This window comes from Athalia rosae, chromosome 3, assembly GCF_917208135.1.
Source record: "Athalia rosae chromosome 3, iyAthRosa1.1, whole genome shotgun sequence".
In the NCBI taxonomy this organism is placed as follows: Eukaryota; Metazoa; Arthropoda; class Insecta; order Hymenoptera; family Athaliidae; genus Athalia; species Athalia rosae.
In genome coordinates this window covers 22,074,488-22,102,477 of record NC_064028.1, presented here as the reverse complement: position 1 = coordinate 22,102,477, position 27,990 = coordinate 22,074,488, and the positions used below count along the sequence as shown (strand labels likewise).

Here is a 27,990-nt window from a genome sequence, read left to right as displayed (position 1 = left end):
GCTTATGTTGGACTTACACGGTGGTAGAGAAAAATAAGAATAAAAAAAGTAACAAAGACGGAGACAGGGAAAAAAGGAAAGGACGGGAAAGGAAAGAGGTATACACTACATGCAAATTCATTATTCACGAATCGAGCTTTGGAACCGAGAAGGAGACGAGATTGGACAAAGAAAGACCAGAAAACGAGATGAAAAAAAAATCAAATTAACAGACAAAAAACAAAAAAGTTTAATGAATAGCGAATGCAGTCTTCAAGATCTCTTACAACGTCAGGAATCCCGTTGAATCAGAGTTAGCAGAACCTGCAGGTATACCTAGAGGGTTGATCAAAGGGTATAGCGATCGGTGGTTGTTTATTGCCAATTCCCCCGTGATTACAAAGATTTATATAGAGAAGAGAGTCGTTAGAGAATAAGAGAAACCGCGTTCTGCGAGTGGAGTTGCGGAGCGTGAATCGAAGATAGAGAAAGAAGGATAAAAAGAAGCGGGGAGTCATAGAAAGAGAAGAGATAAGTACACGGTATATATATATATATATACATATGTACGTATCTATATATATATATGTATAAGAAAATAGAAGCTCCTTAACTCTTTCTTGAATGCAGAGAAAAGAGACGCGTGACGTCGCGACGTCTGGGGACCTCCGAGGCGGGCGGTATTCAAAGCGACCTCGTTCAAGGTTCGTTTATATAAAACGATGAAATTCAGTGTACATAACGTTAGTATGTATATTTATGCCTTCCCCAACCCCATCCCCTCTTGTCGCTTGTGTGACGACGCAACGCGACGCCTCCGCCTCCGCCCCAGCCCCCCCCCCCCCCCCCCCAACTTCCAACGTATACACTCGCATTGTATATTAAACTTGATACACTACACGCAGATGCTCTTCTAGACGCCTATAGACGAACAGGGTGTTATCCCACAAGATATTAGACTGCTGAGGAGCGAAAAAACGGAGAAAAAAGGTCGAAATAATGGGAACAAATATCCTCACAGTACTTGGAGAAAAATAATTTGAACACCAACAAATTATTACACGTCTCTTGGTGAGTTTTTGAGTTTGAAATTGATTTTGAGATACACTCTCGCCACGCACACTTTGACGTTAAGATATTTGGATGGTTGAAAAATATCATAATAAATAAGATGCCGACTGAATACGACGGCAGTAGAAAACTGCATCGAGGGTAGTAAATCCTCTCAATCCTCCGAGTACATACGATCTATCTATGTATACATACGTACACCATATAGCGACTGAGTTCTTAGATCCCGAACTTTCATGAATATCAAATCTTACCTGCACCCATCGAAAACTGATATTTTCGTGTGAAAAAACTTCGAGGCTCCCCTCACAAGTTTTCGTCGCACAATGGCAAAGCTACACCAATTTGCTCTTACATGCTCATATTACTATGTAAAGACAGAGTGGTCCCAAGAATATCAAATCACGATGTTTTTTATTCGAATATTTGCAAGAATCAAATTTTGCGGTCGATTTCGGAGTATCCTATTCATCGTCGAGAATCTCGGATATTCGATGACTGAGCTGGACCACTTTTTCATCCGGGTCAATGCCTGCGGAAAGCTCTCCATCGATATTTAAGTAATGTTTTTCATTTTCCGTAACCGGTAGCCACTTGACGTTGATCAGGTCATTGGTCTCCGGCGTGGGGTTGCTGAAATATGTGAATTAGCGGAATCAGTCATCGCTATGAATTTCTACAACGACTTTAGAACTCACCCATGTTTCGCAAAGTTGGTCCACAATTTGACCATCCTGTCGGAAACGATTTTTTCTTGTGTGCCGGGTTTGTGTACTAGACGATCACCGGTGATTTGAACGTTGAAGAGGTACGGAATTTCATCTCCATGCGCAACTCCTGTTTCACGATGACAAATATTAGAGAAAGAACTCCGTTAATTTTAATTATACTCAATATCGATACCTTCATACGACGAATTGGAAAGACATTTTCCAAGTGATTGCGTTGTATCGTAAGACAATTTGTAAATGTAACACGGAGCCTTTTTCGTTTTCTGCTGAGTTTCAACGACTTTATGGAGACCAAAAGTGAAACATATATCCCCGGTCGTTTGGATCCAATTATCTATCGAATCTTCGGTTATCGGCTCATCCCCGAAATAAAATTTTCTCACTTCATCGCTGACGATGTCTTTCTTTGGATGGTTTCTCGGAACCAGACTATTCGGTAAAATCAGCTTGGAATTCTCGTCTAACGCCGTACATGGCGAATTATTCATGTCTGTGGAGTTACGAATCGATATGAAAATCACAAAGCGAACAGAATATTGAACTCTTTGAAATTCCTAGTATCAGCTGTACAGTTTTCCTCCGCTGATTGTTACAAATTAAAATTGAGAATTGTCTTTTTACCAGATACAAGTACAATTCCTTCGTGGGTGGTACATCCGATGATGAATGGAACCTCGGAACCCTCCAAACCGATTTCTTTCGGATGTCTCGGCATGAATGGTTCCTTACTTTTGTCATCGACACTCGGCATGAAAGGCAGCTCTACCCAAAGCAGATCCTGAAGCAACGAACCACCGTACGTGTGAGTTGAAATTTTATCACATAATATATCATCGATTGTCAAAACCGGAGGTAACGAACCTCTGGACGTGTTATATCCAATTGCGTTTGCATGAGATTTTCTGCCGGAATCGTCCTGAGAAATTCTACGATCTCCTTGGGATCGCTACTTTCTTTTCCAAGAGCAGCAAGATATCGGCTTAAATGTTCGGCCGATTGCGACTCACTCATTGATGCCCAAGTGTCCAATGCAGTACCACTCTGCATGATGGCTTTATTGAAAAGACCTTGAACACGAGGAGAGTAGAGTCAGCCGTTAAAATACATGGCAAAAGCGATCGATCGATTTCCTACCTTTGGAAAGTGGGGACAAAAGTTGATAATGCACCGAAGCACCACCGGCACTAGCTCCAAAAATTGTAATGTTATTCGGATCGCCGCCAAACTGCGATATGTTCTCTTTGACCCATTTCAACGCTGCTGTCTGATCTTTGAGTCCCATATTTCCCGACGCTGCTGGATCATGAAGTTGAAGAAACCCTGAGATTTCAAAATTTCTTTAGATTATGCCGATGAATCAACAATGTAAGTAGGCATTTCGAATAGTATTTTCTTCACCGAAGACACCGAGCCTGTAATTGATGGATACAAAGACGACGCCTTGTTCGACCAAATAATCCGGCCCAAATAAGTCGTCGTTTCCACTACCCATGAAAAAACCTCCCCCATGAATCCAGACCATGACTGGTCGCGGTCCGTCCAATGAAGAAGTAGCTACATTCAGAAACAGACTGTCTTCATCGCCAATTATTTTCTTTTGAACTGCATCGAATTGTAGAGAAACGGATCCAAATTTCGATGCATCTCGAAATCCAGTCCATGACGCCGGAGGCGACGGATCCTGAATTTAGAAATAAGACCCAAGTTATGCGTCAAAAGGACTCTCAGCATCCCCTGAACTTTGTCATCATTCATTTGATTCCCATCTCATTTTAAGAAGACCAAAGAAAAGCCATGCTACGCGTTTCAAGGCTTATCTTTATCTTTTTTGCAGCCTATTTCATGGATCAATTGATGGGATTTGCTAGAGTTATTGAACGGACAATTTTATTTCAGATATTCAACGTGCTATAACTTATATGAGACACACGTTAGTAGGTTTGATTATCGCTACAGTCTTTTTTCATCTATGGAATCCGATTGCGGTTATCGTATTTATTTTTACTATAGTTATTAGGTTGGGTTGAAAAGAGTTTTTTCTTTTCTTTTCTTAGCACGAGTGTAAAATTTGTACCTTATAAAAAAAATTTTTTTCAAATGTGGAAAAATTTTTTACTTCATATTTTGAGGTAGCCCACTCGTTTTTTGAATAAATAATTGATCAAGTGGGGTACTATTCGAATTTCTCGATCTACGAGGGAGCCCGAGCTTTGCTGGAGTCAGCTAGCCAGCAGCGTAGCGCTTTGTTGTGAGACGTCACCTTCGGGGCTGAGCAGAGGTGACTCCCCACAACAAACCGCGCACCCGTGGCTACCTGACTCCAGCACAGTTCGGACTCCCTCGTAGACCGAGGAATCCGAACATTTCGACCCATGTATGTTTTGCTATGAATCAAAGTGGGTCTACGACTAAAACCGAACGATATGTCTTATAATTTTTCTGCTGCCAACAGCGAATAATTGATGATTACTCGATCGATTGCATGAGCAGATGATTTTGGCGTTCAGATTTGGATTTCTGAGCTGATTATACGTGAGATTACCCTTGAAAAGCCAAAACAAAAATCGATTTTTGAGCCAGAAGTAAAGTACTTTAAAAATTGATTGTATTACACTTTTCTGACGTATTTTGACCTCAGGAATCCGAATCTGGAGGAAAAATTAATCTATTTCTAAAATTGACCGAGTTATCCCCAATTTTCAGCTTTTTGGGGTCAAAAATAAAAAATTAATTTTTTAGTCCATCTAAATGTAATTTGAGCTCAGGAATCCGAATCCGGAAGAAAAATTCATCTCTCTGCGAAAATGACCGAGTTATCTCCATTTTTTCGCATTTTTCGGCATAAATTTGAGGATAACTCCGAGGGAAAAAATCGTAGCTCAATTTGGACAACGGATTCGTGTTCCTGGGGTCAAAATACATAAGAAAAGTGCCATACGATCAATTTCAAAAAATAAAAATTTTTGGTCAAAATTTGAGATTTTTCAAAGGGGTACCCCTTACAATTTTTTCAAATTTTGACCAAAATTTTTTATTTTTTAAAATTGATCGTATGGCACTTTTCTTATGTATTTTGACCTCAGGAACACGAATCCGTTGTCCGAATTGAGCTACGATTTTTTCCCTTCGAGATATCCTCAAATTTGTACTAAAAAATGCGAAAAAATGGGGATAACTCGGTTAATTTTGAAGATAGATCAATTTTTCTTCCAGATTCGGATTCCTGAGCTCAAATTACATCAATATAGACGAAAAAATCAATTTTTTATTTTTGACCCCAAAAAGCTGAAAATTGGCGATAACTCGGTCAATTTTAGAGATAGATCAATTTTTCTTCTAGATTTGGATTCCTGAGGTCAAAATACGCAAGAAAAGTGTTTTTCGATCGATTTCAAAAATACTTCAGTCTTGGCCTAAAAATCAACATTTTTTTTAATAGGGTTCATACGTTATTTTCATGTATTTCAATCGGAGGAATCCATCTATAAAATTCATCGAGTTATCGCCAATTTTTCGCTTTTTGGAGTAGAAGAATTGAGATATCTCAATGGGAAAAATTGGTAGATTGACAAAAAAAACTCTGATAATACGAGTGAAATCACAAAGACCGACCATTTTATCACAATTTTATCAGTCTAACTTTTATAATGCATTACAACAAGGGAACAACAAGGATGCAAGGGAAAAAAAATGTATTTGGAATTTTTTTTTTATTCATGTACACTCGGTGCCTCTGTTTCTGTACTAAAGGTCTTAAGCTTTAGTATGGCCTCACGGACAGAAATGAACTCGCTGAGTGTACCCTGACCATTTAAATACTGAATTTTCACATATTTACTTTCTTAAACGGTTTGCGGTTACATAGAATTCGCAGAAATGCCGCAAAGGGATGCCGCCGATCAGGTGGATGAAAGGGGTAATTTATGAGGTGTGAACAAGATCTTAATCAGGTGATGACAGCTCGTCTGACACCTGCTCACAATAGGAGCAAGAACAAAAATAAGGACTGTGATTTCACACCTCATCACCTATTAAAAAGCCATAAATTTTGTTTAACTTATGGCACGTGCCGTCGGTCAAGATGCCCGAAGCACGTGTAAAAATAGGAAGTCCCATTGGCTAATGCGAGCTTCGTTTTGATTGGGTGAGCCGGAGCTTGGCACCAAACTCCGCGCGGACTGCATTTGCCCAATGATTTTTACATGTGGATTTTGGTGCGAGAAAGCTCAGCGTGGTGGGAGCGTAAAACGCGAGGCGATACGCCGCAAAGCGGTAGAAAGACGAACGAGATAGAGAGCGCTCGAGTCCAGCCCGCTAGAATATGAAATCTCGAGCTGCAATACACCGAGGTCGACTAAAAAATCAATTTTTCATTTTTGATCCCAAAAAGCTGAAAATTGGCGATAACTCGGTCAATTCTAGAGATAGATCACTTCTCCTTTCAGATTCTGATTCCTGAGATCAAAATACGTATGAAAGCATATCAAACTCAATTAAAAAGATGATTTATTTTTTGCTCAAAAATCGATTTTTTTTTTTGGCTTTTCAAGGGTAATCTCACGTATAATTAGCTCCGGAATCCAAATCTGAAAGCGAAAATCATCTACTCATGCAATCGATCGAGTAATCATTAGGTGGAAAATTTTTTTTTGCTGGAAGTACTGCACTCGATTAATTATTCATCCGAAAAACGAGTGGGCTACGTCAAAATATCGAGTAAAAAATTTTTTCCACATTTTAAAAATTTTCGTTTCTCACAAGGTACAAATTCTGCCCTCATGCTGAGAAAATAAAAAAAAATAAATTTCTTTCAACCTACCCTAATAGTTATTATCATACTCAGTTTGCCGTCGAGATTCTATGATTCTATGATGACATCTTAGTTTGTTTTCCCTTCGGAAAAAGAAACTAAATATAATTCTCTGATATAACATGTAATCGCTATGACGTATGATCGTCTCTCACATGACTTGGCAAGATTTGGAACTTTCGATAGATAACATTTTCATACGTCCACTGCTCGTGCAATAAGAGACAGTTACATGAGATGTTTTGTTCAAAGTCTCCCAAATTCATGCTCAAAGAAATTTTTATAGGCACGGCGTCCCATCTCGTTCGTCGTCTCAATGATTGCTTGAAACGGTAGCCATTCACCCGAACTCTGAACGATTCTCTCGATCTACCTTGTTGCACCTTCGGGAACTTAACAAAATCGAGACTATCGAGTTATTTCGGTGGACCACATCAAAAGAGTCACCCTGTGTATTTGACGTTTGCGGTCCTCCTACACTTGACCCACTTCGAAGATTCGTTATCAATTATCGCGTTAAAATTAAACAAGACTCACCGCAAATCTCAACGTTCCTACCGGCGGTGCCGCGTATGGGATACCTCTAAAGGATACGTATGATCCTCCGGTAACACTTTTCACGTTGGTACCACGAAGCCATCCTTGCTTCACCTTCACCACAGGAGCAACCATTTCTAAGTAGATCGAGAATCGCGATGAGACTTCGAACCGAGACTAAAAGTGTTATCTTCTTGCGATGATACCATTTTTGCTATCTCGTTCGAAATGTAACTTGAGATGTGGATTATCAATAGGAAGATATCATCATTGCTATTACGGGGACTGCAGCGATAACAAATTCTTCCATAACGGTATTGGTAGGCGGTATGAGTTGTGTGAAAATTTTCAAACAGATTCGAAAGATAGAGAAAGAAATAAGGGTGTCTCGCGACCTCGCCAGTATATGTAAAAGCGAGGGGTACGACTGCAAGTTGGGGGATGAGAACGAAAACGAATTATCGTGCATCTCGGTTATTTTGTTTATTGAACATCGGCAGTGATACATTCGATTTCATGATATACTCTCGCTCCGATGTTATGTATGCAAAAAACTTCAAGTCTCGCTTTCCAATTTTTCGTTACTACGAAATGGAAAATATACCGATTCGCTGTGACACGCGCTTCTGCGGGACGGAGCGATCCCTGAAATACCGACCCGTGCGAAAACGAAACGAAAATCAATTCACCATTCACAATTCAGATTTTTCCAACCCTTCGCCGTTTGATTTGATTCGTCAAGAGCCGCGGAAGCGTTCTTGTGTGTATTTTACAACCATCCGACGATCCTCTTCCCTCAATTTTTTCCCCATACGCCGATCTCCAGTTGAGAAATGAGAAGCGAAGAAGGGACGAAGGTGAGAAGGGGGGCAGACCGCAAGGATGTCGCGAGCTAACAAGTTGGTTCGAAAGTTACGGTTAACTTGATTAATGTAACGCTCGCGAGTTATTTCGTGGCTACATAATGACCCTCTAGACTTGGTAGCCGGTGTTCTTCCCTCATTATTATACGTGTGAAACGTGAATCATTTATTCATTCATTTTCATTCCTACTTTTTTTTTTCTCTTCAAGCTTAATCGGATTCCTCGAAAAAAAAACAAAAAAAAAAAAACTCAAACAATTAAAAAGCTGCTCCTAATTTTCTGGTGGGCAGGACTCGTTAAAAGTTCATCCACACGAGGCGAACAGTTGCGGGGATCTGCGGGTCCTGCGATGTCGCGTGTAAAATCGATGGGGAATTTTTTCCTTCACTTTCTTCCAAATAACGAAGCGTGTATACTGCTATAAGTTGTATATTCTCGAAATTGAACTTTGACCGTAATTCTGATTGAAAAAAATCTTGAGAGATGCCGAAATATCCTTTAATCCAAGAAGAAGAAAGAAAAAAAAAAAGAACTCTTTCATACTTCGGTATAGATGAGAAATAAACCCCTTCCGCAGTTTAACTTTTTTCCCCCCTTGCAGTCGCGCGCCGGGGAACAAGCGAATGAATGAATAAAATAGGCATATAACGTAAAATCCGTGAAATATTTCTAAAGTTTTAAAGGAGCAGAGTAAACCCTGAAGGAACTATAAGTAAGGGTGAGAGTAGGCTGGTATACGAGGAAAAGGATGATATGGGCGTTCGCTCCTAACTTCCTATTAAGGGTAGCGCAGCGGTTCCGCATCCCCTTGTTCGAATTTCTCGAGGCGATGTTTTTTCGAAAATTCCTGTTTTCAATTCTCGCAATATGTTCTTTCCAATAATTTCACCCTCGGCCAGAGTTATTGCACTTGTTAAATTTAAATTCAAATAAATTAACGAAAAAGCCCGGGGCCGCGCGCCGCGAAGAGGAAAGAGATTTCCTCGCGGAAGTTGGTCCACCGGGAAAAAAACCGGAGGAACAGGGAAGACGAGGAGGCGCCGCAGCTACCCACCTCCAAACAAGGGGGCTCGGGGTTCGCGAACGAGCGGGGAAAAGTGTAAGAAAAATAAGAGAATCGGGTGATACAAGAAGTATTTTTAACTGAGTTGAAATAAGGATTTGCATAGACAATAAGGTGGCGTCGCGGCGCGCAGCTTCGAGAGGGTCGAAAAGTAGAGGGGGCAAGGGGGGAGAGGGGGGGGGGGGGTCGAGGGATGCGATATATTGCGAGAACTTTGAACGTAACTTACCCGGTTTTACATCGAGCAACGAATGAATAAGTCATAAATAATTTCACCGGGCTTTTTTTTCCCCTCACCTTCTCTTATACGGCTAAAATTGGCAGCAATATCTTGCGAACATCAAACGTTTTCGCACTCGGCGCGGGCTGTTATTTCCCGGATTTTATTTTTCAAAACCACTTCCATCGGGTGTATATTCTGTGTTTTACATTTCTTGCTTTTTTCTCGTTCCTTCGAGAAATTACCGTATCGGTTTATATGGTATAAAATATGAGACGACGAATTCACTTTGTCCACTTCATATCTAGACAAGTTTCATTATTTTTTTCTACTCGAGGCGCATTAATCAAAAAACTGGATGTACAGTAGTACCCACCCCCGACCCCCGCGACAGCTTTTTCTTCTTATGCCCGAAGAACGTCGGTGAAATTTATCAACAGAGAAAATAATATACATTTGTCTCTCCTCGCGATCTTTCATTCGCATTTAACATTATTTACCCGAACCAAAAAAAGTCAGAATCATAACAATATTATTAATAATAATAATAATAATAATTCATCGTGGGTATTAGGCAGAGCGAATATTGCGATATTTTAATTTAACCGTTAACCCAAAATTTGGGTTGGCACAGTAAAAAGAAAAAGGAAAACACGAATACGTTCGTTATAATCCTTATAATAATTAATTACGTTCCGTAGCTTTCCTAAGCAGCTCACGTTTTATTTCAAATAATAAGCTGACTCGTATATTTCAATTCCAACTTTCGCAAAACTCCCCACATATATTAACCGCAATTATTATTGTAATGATAATAATCTTTACGGTGGTTTTTTTTTTCCCCTCTCCCCCCTTTTTCTCGTTCATTCGACCGATGGAATTAAAATCGAAACTCGCTTTGCGCTAGTCGGGATTTAAAAAGTTCGTTGGGGGGTTAATTAATCATCCCTCCGAGAAATATGCGTCGGTCGAACGACGGCTGTTTTCTCGATCGAGTCGTTGCGTAGACGGTCGAACTTATCCATCCCCTGAAATTACAGGAGGGCTTACTGCACGCTGGCTGTCGCTAGGGCTGCGGGTTAAATGAAAGTCGAACAGATGACGCCACCGACAGGGTCCACGATGCGACAGGGATGACCTCGAGGTTGCTAAGTCATCTTATCTTCGCTCCTCGATATTTCTCGATAGATAAAAATTTCAGATAACCGCGAAAAATTCGTAAAATCTCAATGATTTATTATTTTCCCTTGGACTCCTGATAGCGTGGCCTAAAAAACTGCAATCTTGAGGGCGTAGTCACAACGTGCCTATATCGATCAATAAATGAGCCAGCGTATCTCATCGGTTAATCAGATTTTTATTTTCTCACTTCACCCGGTACATTTCAATTCCCCGAGAGAATTTGAATCGCGCAAAGTGAAAATTTTTCTGAACTCGGAGAGATCGAATAGCAGCTCGTCCAACGGTTTAGAAAATGATCTTCACGAGGTGTAGAGGGTTGATGAGGCTTACCCACATTCATCCTCAGTTCTAAGATGATCTCGCTCTCCTTTTCCAAGCGTCAAAGACAAAAGAGAAAGAAGGGAATCGGAAGATATCAGGTAGTCTGATGAGAACATTTTCATGCACACGCGTCTAGCTGCTGATGAGAATTTTAAGGATATGAAAGAGGAGAGAATCAAACAACGAAATTTGTGTACCGAGGTAGTTTCGTCTGGTTTGTAGGACCCGGTCGACGGGGGTCATTACTCAAATTCTCATTAGTACGCTTCAACTAAACCGGCAGCGAGTTTACTAATTAACGGTAGCTGGGTGGGCTCTCGATATTACTGGAGGGAACTCGGCGCGCGCGGGGCACGGATCTGTGACAGAGCAATATATTGTTGCCACTTTTAATTACATCGGTTTATAAGCTGGTACGCGTTGATCGATGCACCTCGATCCATGAACTCCTCCGTCGATGGAAATAGAGAGAAAAAAACGAGAAGAATCAATAACGAATCTGCAAAATAAAAATGTAGAGAAAACAGACCGATATAAAATCGATCAAATGTAACAATAATTAAACAACAACCAAAAAATAATAGAAAATGGTATTCGAAGGACCGATTTTCGAATTTGAATCTTCGAAATTCCGCTAAAATTGAACTCTCGCGAGAATTCGAACTGCTGGTAGGAAGAATTTTACAAAAAGTCAGGTCAGATCATTGCGGTATATCGTTTCGCAAAATTGAAAAATTTTTCTTCGTCGGCTCGTTTCAAAATAAATTTAATGAAAATCTGATCGAAGGCCCCGATGAATGAATGGTTGGCATCGTGGCAGCAGTGGGTTGTCGACAAGTGATAACTTTATGCGGTGTACCGATAGGCCCCAGCGATGGTAAATATGTACCTCGGCTTATCTCATACGCGGTGTACGTACAATTACATGCCGCGGTTCGTTGCCGCATTACAGTAGCCCTATAGGCGACCGAACGTTGCCGCGATAACGCCGTGGCGCGGCCGATCGGATAATAATCGGTATAACGGATGATAATATAATGCGCTACTCGCCCGCTCGTTTGCTACCCGAGAGAGTAGATGAAACGATTTTTCATCCTCTCTTTTCACTGGTTTATTACCATTATCATCATCATCGTCATCGTCGTCGTCGTCGTCGACGTCATCGTTTGTTATTATGATTGTTATATCCGTAGACGATGTTTTTCACCTGATATTCGACCGCGCGTTAATTTCCGTTCGACGAGTAGATAAAATAGTCGGACCGATACGAGCATCGACGGGTTCGTTTATTTTATAAACATAAGCAAGTAAAACTTGGGTGCAACTCGAACAACGGTTGACGGAAACGCAGGTAGAGAGTATATAAAAAGTATAATAAAAGAAAATAGAGAATCGTCCGGTTTGACGCGCGATAAAGTTCCGATCGCTCAATCTTTATCTCGTAAGTATATAAATAGCTACGTGTCTATTATACGCTTCGAAACCTGTTTCGAGTGATTCGGGTAATTTCTATGCCCATTTTCTCGGTCTATCTGATGATATAAAAACAAAATTTACCGACCTGTTGCAAGGGTACGTAACGTATACTTTTGATCTATATTACGATCTTCCGATCGATCTCGACGATTTCGAAGGTATCAAGTTACGGGAATCCGGTTTTTTATTTTCACCGATCGTCGAAAAAATCGAATGCATCGTACGCGTGTGTATTATTTTCCGTGTCGTGGCCGCAAATGAGATAGAGCTGCGGTATCGGCGGCAGCGTGCGACGTTTGTAGAATTACAAAAAAATCTCCCCACGTGGCGCATGTTATTTGCATCGTGTTCCGACCGATCCTCCGTTACGAGGTGTGCGTGTATACAGTTATACGACGTACGTACGCAGCGAAAAGTATAATATTCGGGAGGTCGCAAATATCCTGGCGAATTAACAGGCCGGACTCTGCCTTGTTTCGTCCCACGCGCATCCCTCTCGACACTCCCGGCTAATTGCTGTTGCCGAATAATTTATACACCCGAACATCGCGAATAATAAAAAAAACTAAAGAACCGCGTACACTCGGTCCGAGGACAGGGTGACACGAAGGAGCGAAACCCGAGAAACCCGTCGATTTTTATAACGGAACTCTTGTATAAATCGTACACTCGCACCTGATGTTCTGCGATTCGAAGCACGTGGCTCGAGTACCGATGCGAATTTTCAGAACAAATTAATCACCCGTGTTCGTAAGTTTCTGGATATCTGCAAATGGACTCTTAGGACGCGATGCACGAGATGCAGAAAACCAAAAAAAAAAAAAAAGTGAAGATCACAGATTGCGGAGGACGTTATAAAATAAGGGTAGTTCGAATGTCGCGATGGTAGGAAAATTGTAGCAGGTATCGAAGGAACGAGGGGGAGGGGGGGGGGAAGGATATCGACGGCAGCTAGGAACGCGGCTCCCGGTCCAGCAATTTGCTAGCTCAGTCTCAGGCCGGGCCTTGGTGGATGATTAACGATCGCGAAGAAAAGAAATATAAGAATAAGAAGGCAGATCCAAAAGCCAGACGTAGGTATGTACGATATAATACCCATCCACCGTACGACCGGTAAGGATTTTCTTATCGTATGCTTCTGACATGTTTCCGCTGTGTTTGCTCAACAATTAATGTTTCGTTGTAGAATAATACGGACATCAATCATCCGAGGTATATATGCTATTATTGCATGTATATATCTCGCTGGTTTTCTGACGATAAGTAACTCGCCAATTATATTTTAGCGAGCGCAGTAGCTGCTGCAGCTGATCCTGATCCTGATCCTGATCCTGACGCTTTTATTCAGCTCGGTGCATGCTTGGAAAATTTTTATTTCGAAAACAGGTACGACGTGACTTGAGAACCGAGGTGAACAAAAAAAAAAAGTCGTCGTCCCTTAATACTCTGAAAAACAGGAATTGGAAACGTGTTATAGGTTTATAAAAAAAAAAAAAAAGCTATCGCCCCCAGACATCAAATATCAAGAATTACGGAGAGGGGACAAAAAATAATCAGCGCGAGGCTAGATTTGCTTCGATCGTCTTTCAGACGGGAGTTGTCGTCGGCATCGAGATCGCAAAAATGTCGGTTTTTCTAATTTAGATTTTGGAAATTTCGAGGACTTCGGTCCGACGTTTACGGTGCGAGAATCGAATTGGCTAGCAGCGTTAGGTGTACTGCGTGTTATTGCGTTATGTGCTATAGCGAGATGTAATTTCCTGTGGGTTGTTCCCGTGTACACGGTGAATTGGAACGGGACAGGAGTTAGGGAGGAAGGAAGGGAGGGAGGGAGGGCCTAGGTGGCCTCGGGTTTTCGAGGCGGTGGGCTGTATCCCGTTGGTTACGAATTGATACCCCCCAGGGTGACATCATCGCGAAGCTGAGCTTGGCTATTAATCATTTCGACCGTGTTAACTTCACCCCTCGGAACACACTCAACTCTCCAGTTCGTGACGTAGGTCGTCACTAGTTTTCTACCTCCGCAACCACTCTCCCCGCGCAACCTCGCAAATATACGTGTTAGACGCAAAAATTTTCTGAAACCACTTTTATTCAAATTCTCGCACGAATCGAATTTCAAAGTCGATTTCGCAGTATCCTATTTACCGTCAAGAATCTTAGATATTCGATGACTGAGCTGGACCACTTTTTCATCCGGATTGATGCCTGTGGAAAGCTCTTCGCCGATATTCAAGTAATGTTTCGCTGTCTGCGTAACTGGTAGCCACTTGACGTTTATCAGGTCATTGGTCTCCGGCGTAGGGTTTCTGAAATATGAGAATTAGCAGGATCAGCCATCCCGATGAATGTCTACAACGAATTTAGAACTCACCCAGTTTTCGCGAAGTCGGTCCACATCCTGACGATCCTGTCGGAGACGGTCTTCTCGGGTGTGCCGGGTTTGTATCTCAAATTATCACCAGCCACGTTCATGTTGTATATGAACGGTGCATCATCTCCGTGGGCGGCTCCTGCGTTGTAGAAAAAAATGTGAGAAAAAACGATTCCGGTGACCGTAATTATCCTCATTGTCAATATTGATATACCTTTGTACGTCGATTTGAAAAAATATTTCGAACACGATTGCGTTGGTTCGTAAGAAAATTTGTAAAGGTAACACGGAGCCTTTTTCGTTTTCTGCTGAATTTCAACGACTTTATATAGACCGAAAATGAAACATATATCCCCGGTCGCCTGGATCCAATTATCCATCAAGTCCTCGGTTATCGGCTTATCCCCTAAATAAAATTTCCTCACTTCATCGCCGATGATGTCTTTCTTCGGATGGTTTCTCGGAACCAAACCATTCGGTAAAATCAGCTTGGAATTCTCGTCGAACGCCACAGACAACGTATTGTTGTATGCTACGGAATTGAAAATTGATATTCAACTCATAACCCGAACACAATATTGAACTATTCGGAGTTAAGTATTTGCTGTACGGTTTCTCGATAGGAATTAAAGTTAAAATCGTCTTTTTACCACACACAAACATAATTCCCTCGTGGCTAGTACATCCGATGATAATTGGTACATCGATACCCTCTGAATAAATTTCTTTCGGATGTCGCGGCATAAATGGTTCTTTACTTTTGTCATCGACACTCGGCATGAAAGGCAGCTCTACCCAACGCTGATCCTGAAGCAACGAACCACCGTACGCGTGAGTTGAAATTTTATCACATAATATATCATCGATTGTCAAAACCGGAGGTAACAAACCTCCGGACGTGTTATATCCAATTGCGTTTGCATAAGTTTTTCTGCCGGAATCGTCCTGAGAAATTCTACGATCTCTTTGGGATCGCTCATTTCTTTTCCAAAAGCAGCAAGATATCGGCGTAAATGTTCGGCCGATTGCGACTCACTCATTGAAGACCAAGTGTCCAATGCAGTACCACTCTGTATGATGGCTTTATTGAAAAGTCCTTGAACACGAGGAGAGTAGAGTCAGCCGTTTGAATACATGGCAAAAGCGATCGATCGATTTCCTACCTTTGGAAAGTGGGGACAAAAGTTGATAATGCACCGAGGCACCACCGGCACTCCCTCCGAAAATTGTGATGTTATTCGGATCGCCGCCAAACTGCGATATGTTCTCTTTGACCCATTTCAACGCTGCTCTCTGATCTTTGAGTCCCATATTTCCCGACGCTACTGGATCACGGAGTTGAAGAAACCCTGAGATTTCAAAATTTCTTTAGATTATGCCGACGAATCAACGGTGCGAGTAGGCATTTCGAATAGTATTTTCTCTACCGAAGACATTGAGCCTGTAATTGATGGATACAACGATCACGTCTCCTCCGATCAAATAATCCGGTCCACATATGTCGTCGTTTCCACTACCCATGAAAAAACCTCCCCCATGAATCCAGACGATGACTGGTCGCGGTCCGTCCAATGAAGGTGTAGCTACATTCAGAAACAGGCTGTCTTCGTCGCCAATTATTTTCTCTTGAAATGTATCGAATTGCAGACAAACGGATCCAAACTTCGACGCATCTCGGAATCCAGTCCATGACGCCGGAGGCGATGGATCCTGAATTCAAAAGTAAGGCCCAAGTTATGGGTTAGAAAGACTCCGGGCATCCCCTGAACTTTGTCATCATTCATCCGAGTCGCACTCTATTCGTGTCGTCTAATTCTAGAATTTCAATTCGACATCGACTAGCCGATTCAACGTGCATTGGATACACGTCAGTAATGTTATCGTCACACTTTCATACACATTGACAGCGATTGCTATTATCGTATTCATTTATCATCGTATTTTTTGTTAGTTCGCCTCTACCATATTGTTACTTATTGTTCGTTCTGTTCACAGAACGATTGATCGAATATAATTCTCTGTCATAACACATCATAACGTACGATCGTCTCTCACATGCCTCGGCAAGATTCCAAGATCCTGACCTTCGACTCATAAACCTACTGTTCACGCAACCAACGACAGTGATGTAAGACGCTTTTTCAAAGTCTTTCGAATCAGCAGAAAGTGCCGTCTTTTTGTCCACCGTAAAAATTGCTCGAAACAATGACCATTCGCCTCCAACTCTGAATGATTATCTTGAGGAAGTCTGGTGTAATAAGCCGTACGCTCTTACATAATTTGTTGTTGCACACGTCAACCGATGTCATGGAAAGAGTGCAATTCACGATGATTCATGGTTCGGATCTTCGCTATAATACGGAAAAATTCAGAAATCGATAATACCGACAATTTGAAAACCGAAACCTTCGGAACCAAGTTCTTAAACCGTGGTACGATCTTGACAAAATTGAGCTAATTATCTTACAATTCTTCGGGCAACCATTTAAAACCGGTCACCCTTTAATTTGACTCGAAGTCTTCACCCACCTGACCTTCGAAGATTCATTATTAATTATCGCGTTAAAATTAAACAAGACTCACCGCAAATCTCAATTTTCCTACCGGCGGTGCCGCGTATGGGATACCTCTGAAGGATACGTAAGTTCCCCCGTCAACACTTTTCACGGTGGTACCACGAAGCCATCCTTGCTTCACCTTAACTTCGGGAGCAGCCATTGTCGAGTGAATCGTGAAACGCGACGAGACTTAGAAGCGAGACCAACGGTGTTACCTTTTTATAATGATTCCCTCTCTATACTGACTTTGATCACTCACTGATTTTTCCATTGCAACTTCCACATGTGCATTCCTACACTAGTTGCATTAATTACATGCTCAAGGACTGCGGTAATTTATCGCTACGATAGCGACGCATCGTTCAGAGTTAAAACCGTACTCTATGCGGGTAAAAACTTGTGAACATGTAGGTATTTGAACAGAGTGGAAAAATCACTGACACACATCTCTACATTTTTCGCTCTTCGAAATCCATCGAAGATTTCAAGTCCTGCGAAAAAGATACATCCGCAACTTTTATCTCGGTAAAAATTCAGTTGCAACATTCAGTTCAAACAATATTATCGTTTTAACGGACTTTTTAGAATCGGGGCTGTCCGTATCGAAACCGATATCGTCGTAATACAGATATACATATTGTTCGATACATCTGTTCCACGGTCATAATATGCCTCTTATCGAATCCGCGCAGCTTATGCCTCTGAAGATTTCAGCATGGTTTTTGAAAATATTCGAACGCCCCGTACGCGCAGCTCATTTGATGTGCGAAGATTTTTGTAGAAAAAAAAAACCAAGAAAGGAAGATGAAAAGAAAACTATTCGAAGAAAGAGACAAAAAAAAATGTCCCCGCGTGGAGTTCAACCATTAGACTTTAAACGCATTCCCAGACCTTTCAATTGCCACTTTTCAGCATTGTCCAGGATAAAAATCTACAAACCTGAGTGAAAACGCTTCACCTGTTCACGTGCATAAATTTGTGAAACGGTCCGTCCGGGAGGACCGATGGGATAATTCCGTATTTTTCGGTTCCTTCTTCTCCGTTTGTTTCGTCTGGTTTTTCTTCGGGTGCGCGTTCGCCCGGCTCGATTAATCCCCATTTTCCGTAGGAGCCCTCGTACGTTCGCGTTCGTAAAGGTACGTACGCGTACGTACGGCGCGTATGTGTGTACCGTGAACGAGGAGCGTTGATCCTCCCACCCCGGGTTGACGCTATCATGCGAAACTTTCAGACATGCGAATATGAAAATTGAATTGGCAGGGGTCGATGTGTCGCTCCTGAATACGTTATCTGCGGTTCTCTGTGCGGGGGGTCGGACACGTACCGAGGTATACCGGCTCCGGTGTTCGCGGGCGAGAGTCGCCCGGCGCACAGTACCCCGCCGACGACGATCGGAATCCCTCCCCGGCACGCGATATAACCCGTCCAAACGCCCCGGGTCTAACTCCGACCCCCCACACCCCGCACCCCCCCTGCCCCTGCCCTACCCCGACGCTCTGCGAAGTACTACATAATTCATGCGGATGCCCCCGAAGTAGCGGACACCGCTTTTGCGGTACGCGCGAGGGGGTTGAGCTCTCGTGATTATAACGGGGTGGGAGGGAATAACGTCAAACATCTCGGAGTCCCTAACGCCCGCGCGTTTCGACAGTTTTGCAGAAATTTAAGGAAAGGTGAAGAAAAATAAACGACGTTTACTTATACGGGGGGAAAGGACGGTGTTCGAGGTCGCGTTATTATCGTCGCGACGCAAGTGGGGGGGAGGGGGGGAATGAAATCCTGTAAAGGAAATACGTTCGTTGCGGGTAACCTTTTAGCGGTTCGGAAGGCGCGGGGATGTGGGTGTTCGTAAGTTACGAGGTAATACCAGCGTAAATTGACATGAACCGTGTGTGGTCCGGCGGGAGGATGCCGATGCGGTCGGGAGTTTACGTTCGCTGTACCCAGGAACCGACCCATACGAGATTCGGGACGGGCGACGGTGTCGTCGCCATTACCCCTCGACTATTCCAATTGCCGCGTTGTCTAGTGTCGTAGAATCTCGCCGGGATGGGCATATAATATACCCGTGTGTATAGCTCTCCGCTGTGTGGGCTTTACACACACACACACACGCGCACACGCCGCTCCTCCTAAAGGACTACTCTCGATTATGGGGTGAGTTGCGTCTGTACCTCGCGACGTCGAACAACGTATAAATACTACACGGGGATTCTGGGTTAAACTGTGGGCTAAACACCTCCACCACGAATAATCGAGACAAAGATTATAAAAAAAAAAAATATATCCTTTGATCGAGAACTTTCCTTTATTCCTTCGAATTCGATCGTTTCGAACGAGATACGATCGGCTCTGAGAATCGAACGTCCGTTCATTTCTACTCACAAAATTATGAAATTCAGTTCTCGTAATATTTTCAGTTTTCATTCAACGCCGAATTTCCTGAAAAGAATTATGTAAAACATTACGGGAGCGGAAGGACGGGCTTTGCGTCCTCGGTTTTACTTACCCCGGGCTTGTGTCTTCGGCGGGACATTTCGCGGTCAGAATTTGCTTTCATCTGCGGTAAGTCGGGGAGGATAATGTCGAAGACACTACCCCTTGGGAGTAGGCAGACGTTGTCGGTAGGATGTCGGTAGCGACGTGAGTAACGTAGGGTGTCGCGAAATTCCAAGCAAATTGGCGGAACGAAGTTACACGTATCTCGTGCGGAGTAATACGGGGAGGGGTGGTGCTCTCGGCTAAGGCGTCGAAACGTCGAAACTTGCGAATTTCGCCAACTGCAGCCGGTTGCAGGCAAAGCCTACGAAATCTGGTGCAAAGAGGCGAGTACGCTACCAGTTCACCTATACACACCTTGTTACCTCATATCCATAGCAACAACGGTGGCGCGGTGGCGCGGGGATCAAAGGCTTTCCCTATAACGTGTACTTTGAATAATATTCCCGGCAGACGTCAACGATGATAAAATATCGAGTATGACGGCGTTACCCGCATTTGACTAATGCCGTGTCACCGCGAGTACCTCGAAACGTATTTCAAACGTTGCCCCGCGTCGAAGAAGTCGCACATATATCTCACGGAGAATAGAATTCTAGAATCTATCCTCGGAAAGAATTACCTCGGGAATAACGTATCGTGTTACATCGCTGGTTAAAGGATGTCAAGAATTTTTTTTTTTTTTTTTTCAACCTGACCACTTTATGATGCCGACCTCGACAAAGACCTGAAATACAGCCCCGAAATGGAAACAAACGGCATCGACCGAAGATAAACTACTGAATGAAATCGATTCTGAAATCATAAATTCAAAAAAAAGAGAAAAACTCCAAAGTAGATCTGGTTAGGATTACTTTTCTACTTCGTTTCCACTTGCAATACAAGGAAGATAACGAAGACGGCGTTTCCCGCAAAATTCTTCGAGTGAATGAAAAAAAACAAAAAAAAGGAAGAAATCTAGTTACGTTGGTATTTAGATTCTGAGACACGAAATATCCCATGTGCAGGAGCTAGGGCACAGGCGCGGAGGGAAGTGGAGGAAATCGAGAAATCCCTTCGCGCGTCGCAGCGAGATATATAAATCCATTTCGTGGTCAGATTTCGCTTTCATCTATCCGCGCGTTGGCGAGGGCGAGGATGGGGTTGTATTCCCAAATGACGAAAATTCGCGGGGGAGAAGCCGGAACGTCGGGGGGTGAGCCAAAGAGTGGCTCTACACATAACACCAGCTACGGTAGCAAAGAGCGTCGAAACGGGGGAGCGACGCTCGCAGCTTTTATTCCACCGTGTCCCCCCCACCCTCTCCCTCCACGGTGGCACACACCTCTACAGAGAATTAAATATCATCCCTCCGGAGAGGGATGTGGAAAATTGTACGATACACACGAATTCTTAGCGAGGTTCCGAAAAATTCCGAACGCAGTATTCGCGAGGAGGCGTGATCCACTTTTTTGGTCCCTCTGCCCCGAGTGCCGATCCCAGTCGGAGTTTGCTCCAAAAATTGAATACCTCAGATTTCTTGACGTCACCGGTTGAAACTGGTTTTTTGGAAAACTTCAACATTCCATCACTATTATTCACGTTTTCATATTCAGTTGAATTTTTTCCAAGGATAGCAACGAGCGCGAGGGACCCCTGAGTTTTTCCTTTCCACGGTGCGACGCACTTGTAAAAACAACAATCGGTACGTGCACCGCGTCGCGTTACGAAGTGTGTAAAAATTTTTTCAGTATAGTATGACTTGCATGTCGACTTCCTTATTTATACGGCGGCAAGTAGTTCTCGGTTTCTCGACCCTTCGCTTACAGGGTACAGGATACAGCCCCGAGAGCTCGTATCGTTTCGACTCCCGTAAGTTTTCTTATACATAGTTGTGAAAACATCGGGTCAACACTCGTGGGAAGTTTCCGTACCTACCGGTATTCAAAGATTCTTGTTGTTTTTGTAAATTTATATGCTCGGCTCGAACGCGCCCGTGTACCCTGCGTACCTACCTACCTTCCGACGCGCTGCACGCCGCGTCGGCGTGCCCATCTACCGAAGGATAAAATTATTTCACACTTCGATACGTTCGGAATTGAAGGTAATGGAAAATCACTCGGCTAACTAAATCTTCGACAACGACGAGGGACCGACGCGACGCGACGAACGGACGCCCCGTTATGGGTGCAGCGTACGCGCGTCTTCGTACTTTTAGATCTGGCGTTCGTATACGGGTGAAGATAGGATCGAACATTCTAAACACCCGACGGCACGCAAGGATTGTCATCGAATAGCAGTAATCGGTGTGATTATGCGGAGACCCAATCTCGAAGAGGATCGGACCGGCGGTCGATCCGATCCGGGGGAGTAAAAATGACTGGAGCGAAGAGAAGAAAAAAAATAATTGAATATAAGAGAGAGAGGAGAAAAAAAAAAAAAAAAATGGTGAAATTTGTACGAGAGACGTGGGAGGAGACAAAAGCTGCACTCTTCGTGGTCCATGCTAATCACATTTTGCCCGCTCTCCATTGTTCGATGAAGCATAACGCTGGATTATTCAATATTTCTTGTTTTTTATTTTTTTCTTTCTTTCTTTCTTTCTTTTCTCATGCTTCGATTTATACATATGTACATATATAACGGAGCCGGCGTACGTACATATTTATGTACACACATGCGTTCGTGACTCCGTTCGTTCAGGTAGAAGAACATTTATTCATACGACGGCCGGGATTAGAGAGAGAGATCTTGATGTGTCGTCACTTGTACGGCGAACATTTGTACGCCGAATGGTTAACCGGGTTGTTAACATCATCGGTGCAACGATTCGGCTGCGTCATTCTCGAAATGTTTCGCCATCGTTTCAAAGATTCGATCGTCGAGGCGAGCAGCTAGTTCCCGAGTAGCTAGAATACGTACGTTTCGTAAGTGTTTTGTTCCACTTTCCAAACGAACTCGAGGTCCGTTTCCATCGGGGGGAAAAAGTCCCCGTAAAATATCTGGACGGAGAGCGAAAAAAAAAACAACGTTCACAGTTCACTCGGGTTCACAGATCACTGAAGATCTTATTAATCCTCGTCCTCGTCGATCGATACCTGATGTCTTCAAACGCAAACGACGCTCCTCCGATTATTCGATGGTCTCCTTTTCCTTCTGGAGCGACTCATCGGCGTCTGTTTTTCAAATTCACCCCACCGACTTTCCGGGATCTCCGCAACCCCGACAAACAAACGGATCGACGTACCGTTCAAGACGCAACGGTGCGGCGCGCGTTGGCCAGATGGCTGCGGTAGGGGGTGGGTACCGTGTTTCGGCGACTGCCAAACTCCGTATGATCCGGTAGTGCTGCAGGATTTCCAGACTACCGTAGCACACGGGGTCCTGGATAATCCCAAGGGTGTTGACGGCGACTCGACGGATAGGGATGCGAGCCTCACCGTCAAAGCGGTACACATTTGTTTTTCGCTAACAAGTACATTCGTCGTAGACGTCCCTACCCCCTGCACGTATCCGGCCACCGCCGAACTCGCTGACGTATCGGTTGTTTGCTTTTCTCTTCCGGGATTAGATTTAGGTAAGAGAGAATAATATGGGCAGGTTTTTTTCCCACAGCCGCAACAGCTGCGAGACGGACGACCGGCCGCCGCCGCCGCACTTTGCGGTCAACGGGGATTTCAATGTCAATATTCAAGTTCGAAGCAGTGGAACAAAATCCATTAGAAGCTATCGAAGTTTTTGTTTCTCCTTATTTTCTAATCGACCTGGTGAAATCCGTTGATACGGGGTTGGATACGGGGCTGGGGCATTTGTCGAGGAAAAATAACTGAGACGACGAGGACGATGTAAAAGGATTTTTATCTCCGTCGTCGTCGTCGTCTCATCGCTCTTTGACGTCGAAGTCTAGTCGCGCGAGGCGGTGCGGCAAAATTTAGCCAAGTCGTGTTTCGCTTGGGATTATTAATTGCGTAACGACGCGACGTTACGCTGCAGGGGCTAAAGGTGACAGGCGATGATGCGGATAGGGATGTTGCACGTAGAGAGAGAGAGAGAGAGAGAGAGTTTGTCGTAGCTAAGCAACGACGATGCTTCGAACCAACGAACGAATGGGTTGGTTCGAACGAGGACGGCTCAACGTTAAGGCCGGGGTATGATATTAATTGATGGCTGTTTCCCCGGTTAATTAAAGTTTTTTAAATAATAAGTTTACCTTACCCGGAGATCGAGTATCCGTACTAAACGCTCGACCAGAGTCTAGACTCACAAGGCGGAGTCCAGAGTCCGCGTTATGAAGCAGGACTTTATACTGTAGTCAAAAGTCTAGACGTCATTAATTCCTCTGTACCGCGGAGAAATATAAAACCAGGCCTGCCACGAAAAATTTCTTATAAAATTCACCCGTCCGATTCACCAAGTTTCAAGTAGATCATCGATCACGTTCGATAAATATCAAAATTGAGCGTTCGAAATTTCGAAACATTATTCACGACAAGGGCCACCATTTTAACCACCTCTTCCTCTCTTTGTTCGCGGAGTTTCTTTGAAGCAATAAAACTCTACCCGTTTGGAATTTTAATACGGAAATAAGGTGTAAGGTGGATATACAGGCGCAACGCGTGCTCTCCGGAGGAACGTGTAGTCGTCGCATCGACTCCGAGCGGCTTATATACAAGGAGGCCACAAACCAACCCGACCAAACGACCGAGCCAAGTCACTGGAATGAGTCGAGTGATCGATGGGGACATATATCAACTGCCGCTGCTGCCGAACGGCCAAAACCTATCCCCGCGGACGGAACGAAAGGAAAAGGGAATGGATGGGAACGAGGCAGGGGAGGGATGAGGCCGCGTCCTGTGACGACTAGCTATGAGAGACGAGACGGGAGACGGGAGACGGTAGAGGAGCTGCCAGGTGCTTCCAGACAACACCTAATGTGAATACAAATTACTCTCTTTACGCTTCGCTTGTCAACTGCACCGACTTCCACCGTGTACACCTTCGACTTTAATTACCTTCACCGGCGTCCCGAGACTGGGCACCTGCAACGATATCCTCGCTCCCTGCACGAACTACGAATCGAAGGTGAAAAATTTCGGACCCCGATCGAAACCAGCGGCGACGATTCGATAACGAAGCGAGAACGATTATTCTCACCTTCGGTCCCCCCGTAGATCTTGATGGACATAAAAAATTCATGTAGGAATTAGTCTCGGACAATGATTACCTTTGTTATGAGCGATGTTCGCCGGTGGAGGAGATACGAAATCTTGATTTAAGTCGAGAGTCTCGAGAGTCTCGAGATTAATTCATCGGGGTTGGACATTGTTCAAAGCTGGTACGAGTGTCGCTCGTACGGCATAATAATTCACGATGAATAACCAGACTGGGAAATTTCAACACTGAGAAAATGTTCAACGCGCGGATGTCACCGCCTTATAATAACCATCGGCGGTAGCTCACATACTAAGCATGCTGAGAGATCAACGGACGAAATCTGTACGGAAGCTTGACGCGCTTTAGCAGTCGGGACATAAATAACTCCCCGTGGGCAAAGGTATGGTGTGTGTATAGTGTACGGCGAGGTATGGGATAAGAAAGTTTCGGTGTGGGGGATACACCTCATCCACCTTGTTATATACCATCTACGTATATATATATATATATATATATATATATATATATATCTCACATAAGTTAACCGGCGTTGGGTTAGGTCAGATACGTGAGTTGATTGTTAATTTCGAAACGCGTGCCCCGCCTCGTCTACGTGACTAAAAATCAAAAGAAAATATAAATACGGATGTGGAATAAAAAAAAAAAAATAAATAAAAGTCAACTCCGCCAAATTAAATTAAAACCACCGACGGTTTTCATAAATCAATTTGAAATCCGACAAATCTGACGCTAATACGCAAATGGTCGGGTGGAATAATCCGGCAGACCCACACGTTCCATTCACCGAGACCATGCCTCCCCCCCCGGTATATCGATGTCCCGGTTTGATGCCCTAACAGTTCCACAATATATCGGTAAAGTTTAGGGCGTCGATTTCCCTCTTTTCTTCCCAGTCGTTCGATGGGTTGGCGTTGCTCAAATCTCCGGATCACCACCGCCGACGGGAAGTGAAATAGAGGAGGTGAAATGGCCGGTTTTTATTGAACAAGATCCCCCAGGAACCGCGGTGTGGCGGGTGCATTTCGAATTGTTCGCAGACACGCGTGTCGTTTTGTGAAACCTGGAGGTCGTGATCGGTACGAAGGTGAACACAATGGTTGTACGACTCGTGTCAAATGTCAAGCTATTGGCTTTACTGTAATGGTTTGTTTAATACGGTATTATAAATTTGTTTCCGCCGACAGCTGCAAAGGTTGAACACACCCATTGTCCTCGCATAATAGCGGCAGAAACGCTTCGAATTCCTAACAGTCTCCCGGAGGAACGTAGACTACGCGAATACCCAGGGTTTGCTATACATAATACTACAGGGTATAGGATCCCTCCACCTTTCACCAGGACGACCCTCGTCCGAGGTATTATAATAACCCGGCGAGCCCGGAAAATTCGACTCGGAAAATGACGGAATTCATTCGTTCGTTCGCTCCTTCGTGTCGGTACACTGATAAAAATCGGCACACGGTAGTGGACTATTGAAAAAGAAAAAAGTGTCCGAAAATTAGATTCTTCGTTTAAAATTTTTACTTTTGTAGATCTGACGGGAAAAATTTTTCTCACGGACTTTACGAGAATCCAACTGGTCACAAAAAAAAAATGAAGAATTCTATAACGCAGATTAGACGAACCGGTCCGACGGACGTACATTGGATCAATTTTGTTCATTCGAATAATCACGGTACAGTTTTTTCATTTCGGTGGGTTGTTTTTTATTTTTTTTCTTCTCGGTTTGGTTTTTGATAGGGCGAGCTACCGGTGTAATTATATGCGTGCCTAGACTTTTTTTCTCCCAACTTTTCAAAGTTCATCACGAAGTGATGAGCGCTCTAATTAGCTTCATGGGTATCGGACAGATTTGACAATCTCGGTTTCACAGAAGAACGGATCCGGAGTGACGTCTGATCCCAATACGAGCCTATAAACGGGATGTAAAAAATTCCACCAATGTAACGCGTGTAACGAGGATTATTATTGGACCGGCGATACAAACCCCCCCATAACATCGAGCAGATATTAAAAATAATAACAATATCGGGTTGCTGAAATACCGTAAAACAGATCGGCGCCGCTCAAGGACGTCGCGTCGCGCTCGATGGACTCAAAGGACAAAGAAGAAACGATCTGAAAGACAATTTGAAAAAAAGAAAACGAACAATAAAAGACGAAGAGAAAAAACTTAATATTCAATTATCACGGATACAGGTTGAGGAAAATTTTTTTAATAACGAATCGAACTCCCAATGTATCCAGACGTTGTTCGCACAGAATCAATCGTTCATATCCGAAAATGATAAGTATTCAATAATTTTTCTTCGAATAAAAAAAGTAGCGAGATGATTCGAAGATTATTTCCATTCACACGTATTTCCGATGGTATCGGTCGGGTTCGTTAGTGACCCTTGTACGATCGATTTCGTTGGAGTAATTTAGTAAACCGATCCGATCTTGACGTAGACCAGAAGCGGAGTGACAAAGTAGACCGACGAGTCGCGCATCTAAAAATAAGATAGCGTTGCCAGGATGAGAAAACCGTATAAAAAGAGTCGAGGGGCGGGGGGGGGGGGGGGGGGGGGAGGGGGTGGTATATTTATTCGACACGTTTGTCAGGGGAAACACCGTACCACCGCATACTTTGGTTTCTCGAATAGGGCCATCCCGTGAGTTGGCACGTTTCTCGGATAGTTTTTCCAAGGGTTTCTCCGATGCTTCCGATGCCGCTGCCCTTGTTACCGCTCTAACAATAAGAGAATCAAGGGAAATAAGGGTGAGGGCACACCGAGTCAAGGAACGCCTAGGAGATCCCTGTCCGCTCCTACGTATGTACAGAGGAATGTTTATCACCAATCGCATCTTGATTTAGAACCGTCCGCATTCAAATGGGATACATTAGCCTATCGCCCTAATGAATTGTCAATGAATTAATTGATTTATGTTAATAGCACCCGGACGTACCGTGTTAGTAGTACCACGGTACTTTACAAGCCTGAGATTCCTCCGTTGAATCTCCTTCAAAAGATACGGGGTGGTAACGCCGACGTGTGGGAATACACGAGTAGAAAAAAGTCCAATGAATTCTGTTTTTTTGACGCGCTTCTCTCGAACCCCTTGTTAGAATAATTTCGTCGCTGCGAAGTGAAATAATTATTTTTTATTT

At 43.5% G+C, this 27,990-nt stretch overlaps 1 protein-coding gene across 3 annotated transcripts; it reads right to left on the bottom strand.

Moving 5' to 3' along the window:
* Positions 1-1,447: 1,447 nt before the first annotated feature.
* On the bottom strand, positions 1,448-17,393 carry LOC105689992 (esterase E4-like). 3 transcript variants are annotated; one of them, XM_048651618.1, is made up of 8 exons: positions 17,212-17,384; positions 3,180-3,462; positions 2,916-3,101; positions 2,643-2,848; positions 2,403-2,559; positions 1,954-2,271; positions 1,749-1,887; positions 1,448-1,683 (listed from the first exon to the last, which is right to left on the bottom strand). In XM_048651618.1, the coding sequence occupies exons 1-8, from the start codon at positions 17,344-17,346 to the stop codon at positions 1,515-1,517; spliced, it is 1,593 nt and encodes a 530-aa protein (XP_048507575.1). In that variant the 5' UTR covers positions 17,347-17,384; the 3' UTR covers positions 1,448-1,514. The 3 variants fall into 3 exon arrangements, with proteins under 3 accessions (XP_048507575.1, XP_012262862.2, XP_012262883.2); XM_012407439.3 differs by lacking the exon at positions 17,212-17,384 and adding an exon at positions 7,129-7,294; XM_012407460.3 differs by lacking the exons at positions 1,448-1,683; positions 1,749-1,887; positions 1,954-2,271; ... (2 more) ...; positions 2,916-3,101; positions 3,180-3,462 and adding exons at positions 14,329-14,563; positions 14,629-14,767; positions 14,843-15,160; ... (2 more) ...; positions 15,792-15,977; positions 16,056-16,338 and having other exon boundaries at positions 17,212-17,393.
* Between the last annotated feature and the right edge of the window lie 10,597 nt (positions 17,394-27,990).

Coding starts and splice junctions, on each gene's coding strand:
- LOC105689992 (XM_012407460.3), bottom strand. CDS start 17,346: ATGGCTGCTCCCGAAGTTAAGGTGAAGCAAGGATGGCTTCGTGGTACC. Junction 15,725..15,791: donor TTTGTCCCCACTTTCCAAAG/GTAGGAAATCGA, acceptor CTCGTGTTCAAG/GACTTTTCAATAAAGCCATC. Junction 14,768..14,842: donor TTTCAAATCGACGTACAAAG/GTATATCAATAT, acceptor TCTACAACGCAG/GAGCCGCCCACGGAGATGAT.